At 44.3% G+C, this 17,406-nt stretch overlaps 1 protein-coding gene across 7 annotated transcripts in view; it reads right to left on the reverse strand.

Annotated features, from left to right (window-relative positions):
* plxna4 (plexin A4) overlaps window positions 1-17,406 on the reverse strand; it is a 658,721-nt gene that overhangs the window by 88,503 nt on the left and 552,812 nt on the right. For all 7 annotated transcript variants that reach the window (XM_059654487.1, XM_059654491.1, XM_059654488.1 and 4 more), the window contains exons 18-21: window positions 15,507-15,746; window positions 14,176-14,322; window positions 9,904-10,138; window positions 3,900-4,042 (exon numbers count right to left, since the gene is read on the reverse strand). In XM_059654487.1, the coding sequence (XP_059510470.1) occupies window positions 3,900-4,042; window positions 9,904-10,138; window positions 14,176-14,322; window positions 15,507-15,746 (765 nt within the window). The remainder of the gene's footprint in view (window positions 1-3,899; window positions 4,043-9,903; window positions 10,139-14,175; window positions 14,323-15,506; window positions 15,747-17,406) is intronic.

Consider the following 17,406-nt stretch of genomic DNA (forward strand, 5'->3'; position numbering starts at 1 on the left):
AGCTTTTTATTCCAGATTTACACTGAATGGAAATTTCACAATCTGCCATGGTGGGATGTGAACCCATGTCATCACACCATTAACCTGCAGTCTCTGGGTTATTAACCTAGTGATTTTATCACAATGCCCCTGACTCTCCCATGGCTAGGTAAATCTTATCGCTCCTTCTAACCTTACTGTAAATCACAGGGATAGAGGGCAAAATGCTGAACAAGAACAGAAACTAATGGGAAGTTAGAAAATGAGCTGATTTTATGAATGGTCATTGTTTACAGCAAATGAAATCGCTGTGGTGTTTCATGCCTGCTTAGCTACATTCTGGGCCAAGAGTATGAGCTGCACGGACTCAGGAGTAGGCCCGAGCAGAGTTGAGGCCTGTTTGATTAAGCAGAAAGTTTTCTTTCATTACAATCTGAATAGAATAGCAGCCAGTGGCATTTACTTGCTAAATTATGTACAGCTAATGTTTCTAAGTACTTTGGTCTCCTTTGTGTTAACACATTATTTCTAAAGGATAGCAGAAGTTACAAGACAAATTCCCAATGGAATGATCACTAAAATAAGACTGACTGGAATCAGTAAATTATTATGACCCCAGGTGATGGTAATACTAGACTAGTATTGAGTAACGGTATTGTTGGGTTAAAATAAAACTGACTGGACTCTGTAAACTGCTACGAAGCCAGCTGATGGTAACACTAGATTAATCAGATCCCACACTGAATGCTGTCTTGATGGACCATCAGTTTTATTTCTCTTCATCATGGAAGTCAGTCACTCAATATATTCACAAAACACTGCCAATGTACTTTTAACAAAAAAGAACCTTATTACACAAAAAATTACATTAGATAAGAATTATTGGAACAATCGCATTACAAACATCAGAAAGAAATAAAACTATTTTAACACAACAGTACCCTTACCAGCAGTCAAACCTCAGTGAAGAATCACCTTTTTTCTCCCTACTAAAACTCCTTGATCAGTTTATATTGTTGAGATCAGTTCTCTTCTGACAAAATTTCTGTTCTTTAATTAATGCTATTATCATAGTCAACATGTCTCCCTGTTCAAACAAACAGTTGATTCTGTCCACTGAAGCTTAACGTGATAAACTCACACCTTGAACAGTCCTTGTAGGATGTCTTCTTCCCTGAGCCCTCAAAGGTATTCTGCTTCCGGAACATTTTTCAGTGGCACCTAAGCACTTCAAGATTTCTCCGCAGCCCTGACTGCCTAGAGAATGTGATTAACAGCACCTCTGCTGTTATAGGTCTCTTCACTATACAATTTGCTTCTGGCTCCTTCTCCTTCTCTCTGGTGTTCATAACACTCAGGTCAGCAAACACCTGAACAATCACCTCCCCCCATAGCTTGCTGGTCATTGAACTGAAATCATATTATTTCTTGTAAGTACAGTTTTGAGTTCAATAGTCAAGATGCCCTTCTGACTTTTTAAACACAAGATCTTGATGGAACTGAAAACTATTATCCATTTTCCTTCCCTTCAGAACCCAACTCACCAACAACAATAATATTATGTAATCCTTCATAACAAGACAGAATACAGGGTGAGTAATGCAGAGTCACAATGTTAATTGATTAACAATGTGAATCTCTCTCCATCCAACGTTAGGAAAGAGTAATCTGAACCTCTGCCAATCTGATATCATGGCAAGCTTCAGTAGTTGGATATTGTAAGGGCAGCTTTCCTGTCCCACTGACAGATCCCACTTAAAGAACAAGAGAAAGGTTACTCTAGAGCATTTTGCATGCAATGGCTTCCAAAATGAAGTCAGTATGAGGATACGAGTGCACAAGTCTGCAGTATCTTTCAGATTATTTACATTTAAACATTGCCAGAAATAGAAAAAGCTGCCTCACAACACCAGGGACCTGGGTTCAAGTCCCACCTTGGATGACTGTCTGTGTGGAATTTGCACATTCTCATTATGTCAGTGTAGGCTTCCTCTGGGTATTCTAATTTCCTACCACAGTCCCAAGATGGAGAGGTGAGGCAGATTAGCCATGATAAATTGCCCATAATATCCAGGGGTGTGCAGGCTTGGTGGTTTAGCCATGGGACATACTCAGTGATAAGGTAAGGGTGGGATGCTCTTCAGATGATCAGTGTGTACTCGATGGCCCAACTGGCCTGCTCCCATACTGTAGGGATTCTATGACTGCTAATCCTGTCTTTCTTTAAAATTAATTTATGGGATGGAGTGATGCTGGCTGGCCAGCATTTATTGTCCATCCCTCGTTGCCCTTGAGAATGTGGTGGTGAGCTGCTACTTGAACTGTTGCAGTCCACGTGCTGTGGGTTAATCCAAAATTCTGTTAGAGAGGAAATTCCAGAGTTTTGACCCAACTCCAGTGAAGGAATGATGATATATTTCCAAGTCAGGATGGCGAGTGGCTTGGAGGGGAACTTGCAGATAGTGGTGTTCCATGTAACAGCTTTCCTTATCCTTTTAGATTGGACGGTGCTGTCTAAGGACCCTTAGTGAATTTCTGAAATTCATCTTGGAGACACTCCTATGACTGAGTGCCAGTGTTGGAAAGAGTGGATGTTTATGGATGTGGTGCCAATCAAGTGGGCTGCTTTGTCCTTGATAGTGCCAAGCTTCTCAAATATTGTTGGAGGTACACTCATCCAGGCAAGTGGGGAGTATCACATCACAATCCTGACTCGTGTCTTGTAGATGGTGGGAGGCTTTCAGAAGTCAAGTTAATTACTCCCTGCAGGATTCCTAGAATCTGATCTGTTCTTGTCGCCACTTCATTTATATGACTACCAGTTCAGTTTCTGGTCAATGGTAATGGCTAGGAATGATAATCAGGAATTCAATTATGGTAGCACCATTGAAAGTCAAGGGATAATGGTTAGATTCCGTCTTACTGGTAATGGTCATTACCTGGCATTTATGTGGTGCAAATGTTACTTTTCACTTATCAGCCCAAGCCTGGATATTGTCCAGATCTTGTTGCATTTGAACATGGACGGCTTCGGTGTCTGACGAGTTGCAATCATGCTGAACATTGTGCAATCATCAGTGAACCTCCCTACACAGAGTGAAGGTCATTGATGGTGGTTGGACCAAGGGCACTACCCTGAAAAATTCCTGCAAAGGTGCCCTGGAGCTAAGATGACAGACCTCTAACAACAACAACCATCTTTGTATATGCCAAGTATGACTCCAATTCAGTCTCAGCTAATAGCACCCAGTTCCAAGTCCAGAACTAATGGGTACACATTGCATTCTTCGGACTTGAGCGCACAATCTAAGTCGACAATTTGAAGCAGGTCTGCAGAACTGCCATACTGTCAGAAGTCTTATCTTCCAAATGATGCATTTGTCCAAGGCTCCTGCCCACCCTTTTTGGTGGATGTCAAAGGCTATATTCCAAGAAAAGCAGAGTTCACCTGTACTTCCTGACCAAATCTATACCTCAAAAACGCAGCTTATCTGGTCACTACCGCTTTGTCGCTTGTGGGAGTTAGTTATGTACAAACTAGTCGCCATGTTTCCCCTATCAGTTCAAAAGCACTTTATTGTCTGTAATGCAAGTCCTGAGGTTGTGATAAACAGAAAATAAACCTGAACCTTTCCTTGCATCACTTCTCTTTTCTATCCCTTTCTTTCCCTCACCTTACTCAATCTCCCCATCTCTCTCTCGTACCTCCCTACCCCAGACATTCAGTTCCCTTACCCCCAACTCCCTTCTCTCTTCAGTTTCCTCTGTCTGCATATATGGTACCTGGGAAGATGGCCTCACAGAAGGAGCCAGTATGCCCAACAGATGTTGAGAAGGTAAAAGATCACAGGCCCTGTGAATGCCAGGCTTTTTATAGAGAACCACAGGACCCAGAATAGCTGTTTCTAGCACCCTCTTACCTCCAACTCTCGGAGAACGGGGTGGTCTTCAATTCCCGGGAAGAGAACCCGCATGGTATAGGCCCGGTAATCCAGGAAGGGGATCCCTGTAGCATCTAAATCACTGGTCAGTTCATTGATATCCGTCTGTAACTCTGCGAAGGCTGCCAAAAAAGAATACCACAGAATGAAAATGGCTTGGCAAAGCACACAGGGCGACCCAATTAATTACAAAGCTATTAACAAAATGAACACCACAATGAAACATGCTGATGGGATAATGATGGCTTGTCAACTAAAAGTAAGTAGAAATTATTTTATTTTAGCCTCACCCATCAACACTGTAAAGTCTGAGCTCTGTACCAAAATACCAGGAGTTTCATGAACCAGAGTGTCTTGTTCTACCCTATCTTCTACAATATTTAAGGGAATGCAGGAACAGAAATGCTTGAGGCTTAATGTACATATTTTTCATTAATGATGCTGGAGTAAGTTGATAAGTCAGCTGGGCTACTATTAAGTTTTCCTTGGGTTCATAGATAGAGTAATAGAGTACAAAACAAGAACAGTGTGCAATAACTAAGTTGGGAAGATAGCACCTCAGACATTGCAGCACTCCCATGGTGTCACTCTGGATGCTGAGTCTTAATGATGTCCTTAACTCCCTGAGGAGTGGAATTTGAACCCACAACTTTCTCACTTAGAGACAAGTGTAATAAATAGATTGGCATCATTATTGAAATCATGGAGCACAGATGAAGGTCACTCAGCCAGCACTGGCTCTTCCGTTAGTACTACTCCACTATTCTTTCCCTGTAACAGTAGATGTTTTCCATTCAAGTAATTACCCGTTGCCCTTTTGAAAGTTATTATTGAATCTGTTTCCATTATCCTTTCAGGGAATGTATCACAAACCCAAAAAAATGTTTCCTAGTGTTGCCTCTGGTCTGCTTGTCAATTTTCACAAACCGACATTTTTTGATACAGTTTTAACCTCACTGTGAAGCCTCTTCCAGGGATGCCTAACCTGAAGAAGTTACCCTCCTCCCTCCGGACAAACCTCATGGGATCTGTCTCCCACTGCACCATCCCCACCTCATTAACCTGTCTGTCTCCTCTCCACCTATCTTCTCCTCTTTCCATCTTCGATCCGCCTCCCCCCGCTCTCCCTATTTATTTCAGGACCCTCTCCCCATCCCCCATTTCTGAAGAAGGGTCCAGACCCGAAACGTCAGCCTTCCTGCCCCTAAGATGCTGCTTGGCCTGCTGTGTTCATCCAGCTCCACACCTTGTTATCTCTACATTTTTTGTTATTCTTTTCAGGGATGTAGCCATCACTGGCAAGGCCAGCTTTCATTTCCATTCTCTAATTGTCCTCAAGAAGGTGGTGGTGAACTGAATTCGAAAAAAAAACTGCAGTTCATCTGGCGTGTCACACTCTCTATGTTATTCAAAGGAGAATTTCTGGATTTTGACCTGGTGACAATGAAGGAGCAGCAATATAGCTCCAAGTCAGGATGGTGTGTAGTTTGGAGTGGAACTTGAAGAGGTGATAGCATTCCCATTCACCTGCTTCCTTTGTCCTTCTGGATGTTTTGAAAGGTAATGTTGGAGAAGTCTTGTTGAGTTGATACAGGGCCTCTCGTGTGCACTACCAAAGTACAGCTGCTGTGTATTAGCAATGGGGGAATGAATGCTTAATGTGGTGAATGTGTGCATTTTCTTGATATGACAAGGAATGAATGAAATTGACTGGAGTTTGGCAACTGTGATGCCAGAGACTTCAAAAAGAAACTGAGGTGGATACTGTGATGTGATGTGATAACAGAAACTCCAGATGCTGGAAAATCCAAGATAACAAAATGTGGAGCTGGATGAACAGATCAAGTCAAGCAGCATCTCAGGAGCACAAAAGCTGACGTTTCGGGCCTAGACCCTTCATCAGAGAGGGGGAGGGGGTAAGGGAACTGGAATAAATAGGGAGAGAGAGTGGGAGGCAGACCGAAGATGGAGAGAAAAGAAGATAGGTAGAGAGAGGAGAATATAGGTGAGGAGGTAGGGAGGGGATAGCTCAGTCCAGGGAAGACGGAAAGGTCGAGGAGGCGGGATGAGGTGGTAGGTAGGAAATGGAGGTGCGGCTTGAGGTGGGAGGAAGGGCTGGGTGAGAGGAAGAACAGGTTAGAGAAGCAGAGAGAGGCTGGGCTGGTTTTGGTTATTTTTCCATCCCCACCCTTGTTTGCCTTCCGGAGAGACCACTCTCTCCGCGACTCCCTCACTCCACACTCCCCTCCAACCCCACCACACCCGGCACCTTCCCCTGCAACCGCAGGAAGTGCTACACTTGCCCCAACACCTCCTCCCTCACCCCCATCCCAGGCCCCAAGATGACCTTCCATTTCAAGCAGATGTTCACCTGCACATCTTCCAATGTGGTATATTGTATCCATTGTACCCATTGTGGCTCCCTCTACATTGGGGAAACCAAGCGGAGGCTTGGGGACTGCTTTGCAGAACACCTCCGCTCGGTTCGCAACAAACAACTGCACCTCCCAGTCGCGAACCATTTTAACTCCTCCTCCCATCCTCAGACGACATGTCCATCATGGGCCGCCTGCAGTGCCACAATGATGCCATCCGAAGGTTGCAAGAACAGCAACTCATATTCCGCTTGGGAACCCTGCGGCCCAATGGTATCAATGTGGGCTTCACAAGCGTCAAAATCTCCCCTTCCCCCACTGCATCCCAAAACCAGCCCAGCTCGTCCCCTCCCACCACTGCATCCCAAAACCAGCTCAGCCTGTCTCCACTTCCCTAAACTGTCCTTCTTCTCACCCATCCCTTCCTCCCACCTCAAGCCACACCTCCATTTCCTACCTACCGCCTCATGCCACCTCCTTGACCTGTCCGTCTTCCCTGGACTGACCTATCCCCTCCCTACCTCCTCACCTATATTCTCCTCTCCACCTATCTTCTTTTCTCTCCATTTTCGGTCCGCCTCCCCCTCTGTCCCTATTTATTCCAGTTCCCTCTCCCCATCCCCCTCTCTGATGAAGGGTCTAGGCCCGAAACGTCAGCTTTTGTGCTCCTGAGATGCTGCTTGGCCTGCTGTGTTCATCCAGCTCCACACTTTGTTATCTTGACGTGGATACTATTCCCTTTTGTCACTGACTATTCTGCTTATGGAAGATGTTATTCATATTTTCCTTATCAAAAGTATTCCTGATGTTGAACAGTTTTAGAAAATTTCCTCTTACTCTTCTCTAAGGAGAGCAACCTCAGCTTATCCAGTCTCTCCATAAAATACAGGTACCATTTCAGTCACTCTCTTCTGCATCTTCTCCAACACTCCAACTGTTCAGGACTGAACATAATACTCACTCTGAGTCCTAACCAGCAGTTTATAAAAGCTTGGTTTATTTTCCTTGCTTTTGTACTGAGGTGTCTGTTGTTAAAGCCAAGAACACCACATGTTAAACAGCTTTTCCAACTTCCTCTGATACTTCCAATGATTTTTTGTAAATGCATCCTCAGGTCTGTTCCTGAACCCTGTTAAAAATACATCTTAATTTATTTTGCCTCTCTTTTTATTGAAGCACTTCACTTTGTGCCAATGTTCATTTACCATGTGCGTGCCAACTACACCAGTGAATGTCCTCCTAAAGCCCCTCACTCACCACTTCCCTGCTTATTACATTGTTGATTTTTGTGTCATCTCTAAATTTTGGAATTACGTCCTTTGTATCCAAGTCCAGATCACAGTCACATATCGAGACAAGCTGTGGTCCTATCCTAATCCGAATCCTGGGTGAATACTACTGTATCAGAGATAATGGGAACTGCAGATGCTGGAGAATCCAAGATAATAAAATGTGAGGCTGGATGAACACAGCAGGCCAAGCAGCATCTCAGGAGCACAAAAGCTGACGTTTCGGGCCTACACCCTTCATCAGAGAGGGGGATGGGGTGAGGGTTCTGGAATAAATAGGGAGAGAGGGGGAGGCGGACCGAAGATGGAGAGTAAAGAAAATAGGTGGAGAGAGTATAGGTGGGGAGGTAGGGAGGGGATAGGTCAGTCCAGGGAAGACAGACAGGTCAAGGAGGTGGGATGAGGTTAGTAGGTAGATGGGGGTGCGGCTTGGGGTGGGAGGAAGGGATGGGTGAGAGGAAGAACAGGTTAGGGAGGCAGAGACAGGTTGGACTGGTTTTGGGATGCAGTGGGTAGAGGGGAAGAGCTGGGCTGGTTGTGTAGTGCAGTGGGGGGAGGGGACGAACTGGGCTGGTGTAGGGATGCAGTTGGGGAAGGGGAGATTTTGAAACTGGTGAAGTCCACATTGATACCATTAGGCTGCAGGGTTCCCAGGCGGAATATGAGTTGCTGTTCCTGCAACCTTCGGGTGGCATCATTGTGGCACTGCAGGAGGCCCATGATGGACATGTCATCTAAAGAATGGGAGGGGGAGTGGAAATGGTTTGCGACTGGGAGGTGCAGTTGTTTGTTGCGAACTGAGCGGAGGTGTTCTGCAAAGCGGTCCCCAAGCCTCCGCTTGGTTTCCCCAATGTAGAGGTAGCCACACCGGGTACAGTGGATGCAGTATACCACATTGGCAGATGTGCAGGTGAACCTCTGCTTAATGTGGAATGTCATCTTGGGGCCTGGGATAGGGGTAAGGGAGGAGGTGTGGGGGCAAGTGTAGCATTTCCTGCGGTTGCAGGGGAAGGTGCCGGGTGTGGTGGGGTTGGAGGGCAGTGTGTAGCGAACAAGGGAGTCACGGAGAGAGTGGTCTCTCCAGAAAGCAGACAGGGGTGTGGATGGAAAAATGTCTTGGGTGGTGGAGTCGGATTGTAGATGGCGGAAGTGTTGGAGGATGATGCGTTGTATCCGGAGGTTGGTGGGGTGGTGTGTGAGAATGAGGGGGATCCTCTTTGGGCGGTTGTGGCAGGGGCGGGGTGTGAGGGATGTGTTGCGAGAAATACGGGAGACGCGGTCAAGGGCGTTCTCGATCACTGTGGGGGGAAAGTTGCGGTCCTTGAAGAACTTGGACATCTGGGATGTGCGGGAGTGGAATGTCTTATCGTGGGAGCAGATGCGGCGGAGGCAGAGGAATTGGGAATAGAGGATGGAATTTTTGCAGGAGGGTGGGTGGGAGGAGGTGTATTCTAGGTAGCTGTGGGAGTCGGTGGGCTTGAAATGGACATCAGTTACAAGCTGGTTGCCTGAGATGGAGACTGAGAGGTCCAGTTCGTCCCCTCCCCCCACTGCACCACACAACCAGCCCAGCTCTTCCCCTCCACCCACTGCATCCCAAAACCAGTCCAACCTGTCTCTGCCTCCCTAACCTGTTCTTCCTCTCACCCATCCCTTCCTCCCACCCCAAGCCGCACCCCCATCTACCTACTAACCTCATCCCACCTCCTTGACCTGTCCGTCTTCCCTGGACTGACCTATCCTCTCCCTACCTCCCCACCTATACTCTCTCCACCTATCTTCTTTTCTCTCCATCTTCGGTCCGCCTCCCCCTCTCTCCCTATTTATTCCAGAACCCTCACCCCATCCCCCTCTCTGATGAAGGGTCTAGGCCCGAAACGTCAGCTCTTGTGCTCCTGAGATGCTGCTTGGCCTGCTGTGTTCATCCAGCCTCACATTTTATTATCTTGAATACTACTGTATACTTTTTTGCTAAATGGATTTCTTATTTACTGAGTTACTTATAACATTTAAAGTAAGAGTGCTTCATAGTTACAGAAAGTGCAAGAAAAGCTCAGCATGCTTGGCATCATTATTGGAGACAGAAACATTTTGAGTCATCTTTGGTTTATAGCTAGTTTGCAACCAGCCATGTAATGGTATCAGATAACAATGTGGAGAGCTGGATGAGCACAGCAGGCCAAGCAGCATCATAGGAGCAGGAAAGCTGATGTTTCGGGCCTACATGTATGGTGTGCCATCTATTAAGAGTACTAGACAGCCATATTGATTGCTGTCTGAAAGGATTTAGAGAGACTTTGAGATAACTACTCAATTTACCTTCTTTACATTCCAGAGCTACCCTGGACTCCAGGTTGTCCATCTGCATCTGTAATCTCTTCAGCGTCAAGTCACTCTCCCGGGATTTCCTCTTGTAGGCGACCAGTACCACTATGATAAAGATGATGAGAAGACCCCCAGCCGCTCCAATGCTGATAATGGCTGGGAAGCTCAGTGGGCTGTCTGGGAAAATGTGCACCGTCCCAGGGGAATACTCCAGGCCTCCGACCCGTGCCTAAGAGAGAAAATATCAGTTCATTACTTTTAAATACTGAGACCCATCTCAAGGAGAATAACTGAAGTGGGCAGCAACTGAGACAAAGGTGTGTATGATTTTTTGATGGTCGATGATTCTTTAATTGCTAGGTAGATAGAAAAAGACAGACAGACAGAGGGAAAGAATAGACATCCAGATAGATTAAACAAAAAGATACTGGGGGCACAGACTGGTGACAGAAAGTTATACGTACTTTTCAATGTTGAATGGTTTGAGAGATATAGCAGAGAATAAAGCAAATTTCTGTCTAGAACAGCTTCACTCAATCATTCTGTAAAACTAATAAATGCCGCACATCTAATATGTTCCTTAAATTATTCCACAACGTAAATAATAATTAATGAATGTGGTTATCATAATATATCACTGTGAATACATTGTTTTTAATGACATGGAATTGATGTTATTTATCCTTAGGGCCCGTCAGTAAAAATAAATCTAACCACTTCAGCCCTGGCAGTTTATCTGACTATCAACTATGCACCTACCTCCAGCACTCCTTCCTGTAAGAGCAGTGTACTGCCCAGATCCTTCTGTCTGGAGATTAGCTGTCTGGGTCTCTCTACCTCACTATGTATTTTACTCTCCAGCACAGAAGCAGTCCATTCAGCTGAATTCACCTATACAAGTGTTTATGATCCACTCAAGCCTCCTCTCACCCTATTTCACTCACCTCATCACTGTTTCCTTTTAATCCCTTCTCCCTCTTGTGGTTAAGGTGCCTTTAATGCATCAATAATATTCACATCAGCTATTTATTGAGGCAACGAAATTGACATTCTGGCCACAGAGGTGTCTCCTGAATTCCCTATTAGATTTCTTGATCATCATCTTTCATTTAGGTCCATCCCACAGAACAAAGAACATATAACAGCACAGCACAGGAACAGGCCCTTTGGCCCATCATGTCATGCTCACCATGATGCCATTCTAAGCTAATCCTGTTTGCCTGCACATGATCCATATTGCTCCATTCCCTGCCTGTTCATTTGTCTGTCAAAATGTCTCTTAACTGTTGCTATCATATCTGCTTCTAACACTTCCTATAGCAGTGTGTTCCAGGAACCTACCATCCCCTGCATAAAAAATTTGCTTTGCATATCTCCTCTAAACAAACCCCCTCTCAGCTTTAACCTGTGCCTCCTGGAATTCGACATTTCCACCCTGGGAAAAAGACTAACTATCCACCGTATCCATATCACTCATAATTTTATGTACTCCTAACAGGACCGTATCTCAGAGTGTGACACATTAATGGAAACAGTCTGAGTCTGTACAACCCAAGCAGAAGTTGCTGGAAAAGCTCAGCAGGTCTGGCAGCATCTGTGACAAGAAGTCAGAGTTAACATTTCGGGTCCAGCAACCCCACTTCAGAGGAAGGGTCACCAGACCTGAAATGTTAACTCTGATTGCTCTTCACAGATGCTACCAGACCTGTGGAGCTTTTCCAGCAACTTCTGTTTTGATCTCTGATTAACAGCATCTGAAACTTTCTATTGTGTTTGCATAACCTCTCCTTATAGCTAACGCACTCCGATTCATGGCAAAATCCCGGGTAATCTTTTGCACCCTGTCCAAAGCCTCCACATCCTTCTTATTGTGTGGTAACCAGAACTATGCACACTACTCCAAATGTGGCCTAACTGAAGTCTTATATAGTTGCAAAATGACTTGTCAACTCTTATACTCAATGTCTTGACCAATGAAGGCAAGCATGCTACATGCCTTCTTGATGACTTTATCCACTTATGTTGCCATTTTTAGGGAGCTATGGAATTGCACCCTAAGATCCCTTGAAGGGTCCTACCATTTACGGTATACTTTCTTTTTGCATTTGACTTCCCAAAACGTAATACCTCACAACTTGTCTGGATTAAACTCCATCTGCGAACTTTCCAACTAATCTATATCCTGCTGTATCCTTTGATAACCTTCCTCACTATCCACAACACCAAAATTTGTGCCATCTGCAAACTTACTAATCAAACCACCTGTATTTTTGTCCAAATCATTTATATGTATTGCAAATGCTTGGGTGTTTGTTCAAATCCCATCATGACAGAAGGTGAAATTTGAATTCAATATTAATTGCAATTTAAAAACAAAGGTCAAAAAATGGCAACCATGTAACCATTGTGAATCGCTGCAAAACACTATCCAACGTCCGTTAGAAAAGAAAGTCTACCATCCTTACCTAGTCTGACCTATACGTGAGTCCAGATCCACAGCAACGTGGTTGACTATTAAATGCACTCCGGGCAGAGTTTTAGGCAAAATGCTGGGCTGGTCAGCAACACCCACATCCCATGAATAAAATATGAATTGGGTTTTAAAAAAACAGGACTCAACTGCATAGAACCATCAATGGGCTTCTTACAGGGGTCCACAGTTTCCAAAGCTTTTTTTAAAGCCCTAACCTAACTCTAAGCTGTGTCTGCTGGATCCCAGGATTATTTTCCTGGAGTCTATGGAACCTGTTATAGAAATACCATTTTCAGCATGGAGCCACTTCCACTGCTCCTAAGTAGCTGACGGACCAACAGCCGAAAGATAGCAACTGTTTCGGAGATAGTAGGAACTGCCGATGCTGGAGAATCTGAGATAACAAGGTGTAGAGCTGGATGAACACAGCAGGCCAAGCAGCATGTGAGGAGAAAACTCTGTATGACTCAGTTACCCAATATAATGCCATTCATGATATGACAGGAACAGTGCAAACCAGAGGGATGAGCTATAAGGGGAGCTGGGGCTTTTTCCCTGGATGCAGGAGGCTAAGGAGTGACCTTATTGAGGTTTAAAAGCCCATAGAGGGACATAGGTAAGGTGAATAGCCAAGGACTTTTCCCCAGAGTACAGGAATTTTCTGAAGAATGGTCTAGGCCCGAAATGTCAGCTTTCCTGCTCCTATGATGCTGCATGGTCTGCTGTGTTCATCCAACTCTACACTTTGTTATCCAAAGATAGCAACTGTCTGCTTCAACTGCTTCTGGCCACTTGACTGTTCAGTGAACCTTGAACTGTTTCAATGAGACCTATTACGTAAACCACAGAACAAGCCCCACTCTTGTTCCTGTTCCCTGAAAGTTACAGTATTTACAGATTGCTGCTTTACACAGTACAAATGGATGAAAAACATATATTTTATCACCAAATTCTCCACATGAGGACCCATGTATAGCATGCAGGCAATTCCTCTCGTGGTTTTACAATCTAGCCTAACCTCTATGTTCACCCAGCATTCACACAATATTCACAGGTTCCCTACCAGTTTCCCAAACACCAACCTCAGAACATTGAGACCATGTGGAATATTCCATCACTGCCTTGATTGTGTTGAGGAATCAGGTCTGGAGGCCTGTTTACTCTGTATGACTCAGTTACCCAATATAATGCCATTCATGATATGACAGGAACAGTGAAAACTAGAAGGATGAGTTACACGGGGATGCTGGGGCTTTTTCCCTGGATGCAGGAGGTTAAGGAGTGACCTTACTGAAGTTTATAAATCCATGAGGGACAAAGATAAAGTGACGAGCCAAGGACTTTTCCCCAGAGTACGGGAATCTAAAACTAGAGAGCATAGGTTTAAAGTGAGGGGGAAAAATTTAAAAAGGACCTGAGTGGCAAATTTTTCACAAAGAGGGTAGTATGTATATGGAACGAGCAGATGGAGGAAGTGGTAGAGGTGAGTGCCACTATAATATTTAAAACACATTTGGACAGGTATAGGGGTAGGAAAGGTTTAGAAAGACATGAGCCAAATGCAGGCAATGGGACTCAATCAGTTTAGGAAAACTGTTCGGCATGGACGAGTTGGGTCAAAGGGTCTGTTCCCTTGCTGTATGACTCTAGAGAAGGCACAACAAACACACATGTTGAAATGAAGCTGATAACTGGAATTCACAAGACCAGAAAACATTTACGTGTTTCAATCAGCACACGAATACATTCCAAGCTTTCAGATCCGATCTCTTCCACTATAAACCCCTACTCACCAGTATTCTGTGCCGTCCAGTGAGATTTGGTGACTCACAAAGGAGCTGAGTGTCTGATACTGTAACAGAACACAGTTTCTCTCCAATCAGAACGGTATAATTCAGCTTCATATTACCAGCAGCAACAGAAGGGATGAGGTTCCGGCCCTGTGATGTGTAAGGAGAGTAAAAGCAGAGGAAATTAGCCTGGTTTTGAGAAAACTAGTCTTGACTGGGATTTCACAGTTTAAAACTAAGGTGCTATCTGTTTAAGAAAATAGGGATTCTATTTATTTTCCTCACATGGGGTCCTGAGTCTTTGGAGCTCTCTTCCTTAAAAGGTAGAAGAAACAGAGTCATGGAGTTATCTTCGTTAAGGAAGAGGTGGGTAGATTTTTGGCCTCCCAAAGGAAGAAGAGGTTATCAGGAGAAAGTGGAGCAATCAGATTGGTCACGATCTTAGCGAGTGGTGGAGCAAGTTTGAGGGAATGAGTGGCTTACTTCTGCTGCAGTTTTATAAGCAGCAGAAAGCAACAGAGGCCAAGGATCAAACTTTTTGGAGTGCATCATCTGTCACTTTGTGGTCTTGCAATGAAATTAAGACTCAACATTCTTAATAGCTCATCCTTCCAATGATCCATCAGCTAATAAAACCCAGACTGGGACACCCAGCCTGGTCAGCTTCAGCAAAATGGCACAGGGCACAATTAGTCTGAATTTCAGAACATTGAAGATAGAGAGCATTAATTTCACTGTTCGTCTTTATTCAACATTGGTAGTGTTCAGAAGCAGGTTTTTTGAATCAGCGCAGTAATGTTACTGAACTAGGAATCCAGACACTTGGACAAATGCTGGACATCAGTTCAAATCCCACTACAGGAGCTGGGGAATTTAAATTAATCTATAAATCTGAAATAAAGTGCTCAATTCATTAACAATAATCATGAAACAACCAGGCTGTTGAAAAAATCAAAACTGCTGGAAAATCTCAGCAGGTCTGGCAGCACCTGTGGAGAGAGAAACAGAGTTAACATTTTAGTCCAATATGACGCTTCTCATGGCTCCCCAACGTTATTCATGGAAGAAATAGCCTGGTCTTGACAACAAATGTCTATAGACCCACAGCTGACTCTCAATTACCTTCAGCAATGTCTGAGCAAACAAGGCTAATTGTATCTAATCACAGGGAAGAAAAGAGGCATTCTGCATTTCCAAAAGGCTGCAGCAGTCTAAGGAAGCAAATCATCACCACATTCTTCATGGAAATCAGGGATGGGCAATAAATGTTGGCCCAATCAGTGACTCTCACATCCCATGAAATGTCTTTTAAAAAATATCTCGTCCTTGCTTACCTTCAGGATAATGGGAGACCCAGGTTTCAGTTCCAAAACTCCAGAGGTGCTCAATGGTTCAAACACAGGGTTGGGGTAATATATGAAATTTGTGTTGTTGTAGATTAGCAACATTTGCACATTGTCCAAGATAAATCCAAATTCATCAGGACGCTCTGTGTTATCGGTCTGTTGGCTGGGACTGATAGCCAGGGCAGGAGCCTGGCAGATCATCGTGGTTGAGTTTTGTACCATGCATGTCTGGGGAAAGAAAGGGAACAACAATAAGAAAACTTGCTTCCTATCCTTCAGCTTTTCTTCTTGTATTGTGTAGTGGATATGAATCCATAGAACTAATGATAGTCTCAGAGACTCTTGTGGTATTTTAATAAAATTACAGAGAATAGATTCAATTTTCTACAGGTTCACATTTACACCCAAGTAGGATGGACTGAGATTTCTCAACACCCACCTACTGACTCCCTACCTCCCCACCTTAGTGCCCAGAGCACACGTCCCACTGTAATAGGCAGTATGCTGTCCATAGCTCAAATAGGGTCCAGGCAGCAGAAGGAAGTGTCTAACATTTAAAACTCACTAATGTGCTTGGTAGATATTTGCGATGCTGCAGTACATAAAGGTCTGCAGCAACTTTTAGCCATTGAAATAACAGCCATAAAATTGCACACAATTTGCAATATTCTAATGAAGGGTCACCAGAGATTGTCCTCTGCCTGTACAATCCACTGTGGGTCTGAGCAACCTGTACCTCAACTGCTGCCTGACCTCTAGCAAAATACCCACCATAACTTCAGTCTACTTCTTAAACACGCTGATTATTACAAAGATGCCCATTTGAAGGGTCCTACTGTCAACCACAGCTAGCAGTCAACAAGGGTTCTCAATTTGGCGAAAATCTCTTTACGCTGTCATGACATTGACAGGTTAGTCGTGCTGTTTGTGAGCTTGATCTTTGCAGTTTCTCTTATTTAATGGCCAAGAAGAACAGCTTCGGGGAAGTTTTGCCTTGCAGAATTAACCTTCATATCAATGGTGACAAATTACAATGTAAAACAACGATTAATCTACAAAACAACATGGATCGACTTGCTTTCTCATCACGACAAAGTACTTTGAGAAATCCTGGGGAACCACACTATCAATTGTAAATATTAGAAGTTTGGCAACTTGGCCCCTTAGAGTTCATTATATTTGATTTGTTATTTATGCACATGTTTGTCATTCTCCTGTGATGCTCATTAAGGCTGACTCTCATGAAGCATCATGTGTTGTACCTCAGAGGGAACAGTGCAAGAGAAATTCTCTTGACCTTCCTATTCTCTGCACTGAAGGAAGCATTTTTTAGAATCATAGAATCCTTACAGTGTGGAAGCTGTCCATTCGGTCCATCAAGTCCACACCTACCCTCTGAAGAGAATTCAAACCAGACCCACCCCTTTACCCTGTCCCTGTAACCCTACATTTCACATGGCTAGCCCTTTAACCTGCAGGTCCCTGGGCATTATACGACAATTGAGCATGGCCAATCCCCCTAGCCTGTACATCATCAGACTGTCGGGGGAAACTGGAACACACGGACAAAACCCACGCAGACACGGGGAGAATGTGCAAACTCCACACAGACAGTTGCCGAGGCTGGAATCAAACCGGGATCCCTGACACCGTGTGGCAGCAGTGCTAACCACTGACCCTCTGCGGTACTCCAGAGATGTGTTTTTAAACCACGGCCACCACATCAAGTGTTCATATAGTCTCGAGTTCAAAGAAGAAGTGAGTTCTTCCTGATTTTCTGAATAACATTTATCCCTCATTTGTCAAGACTCTTTTTAAAAATGAAGGATAATCCAATAATGATCACATTTCTGAGCACAAATTGGCTTCGGGGCTTTCAGCATTACAC

The sequence above is a fragment of the Stegostoma tigrinum genome, chromosome 25 (assembly GCF_030684315.1).
Source record: "Stegostoma tigrinum isolate sSteTig4 chromosome 25, sSteTig4.hap1, whole genome shotgun sequence".
Lineage (NCBI taxonomy): Eukaryota > Metazoa > Chordata > Chondrichthyes > Orectolobiformes > Stegostomatidae > Stegostoma > Stegostoma tigrinum.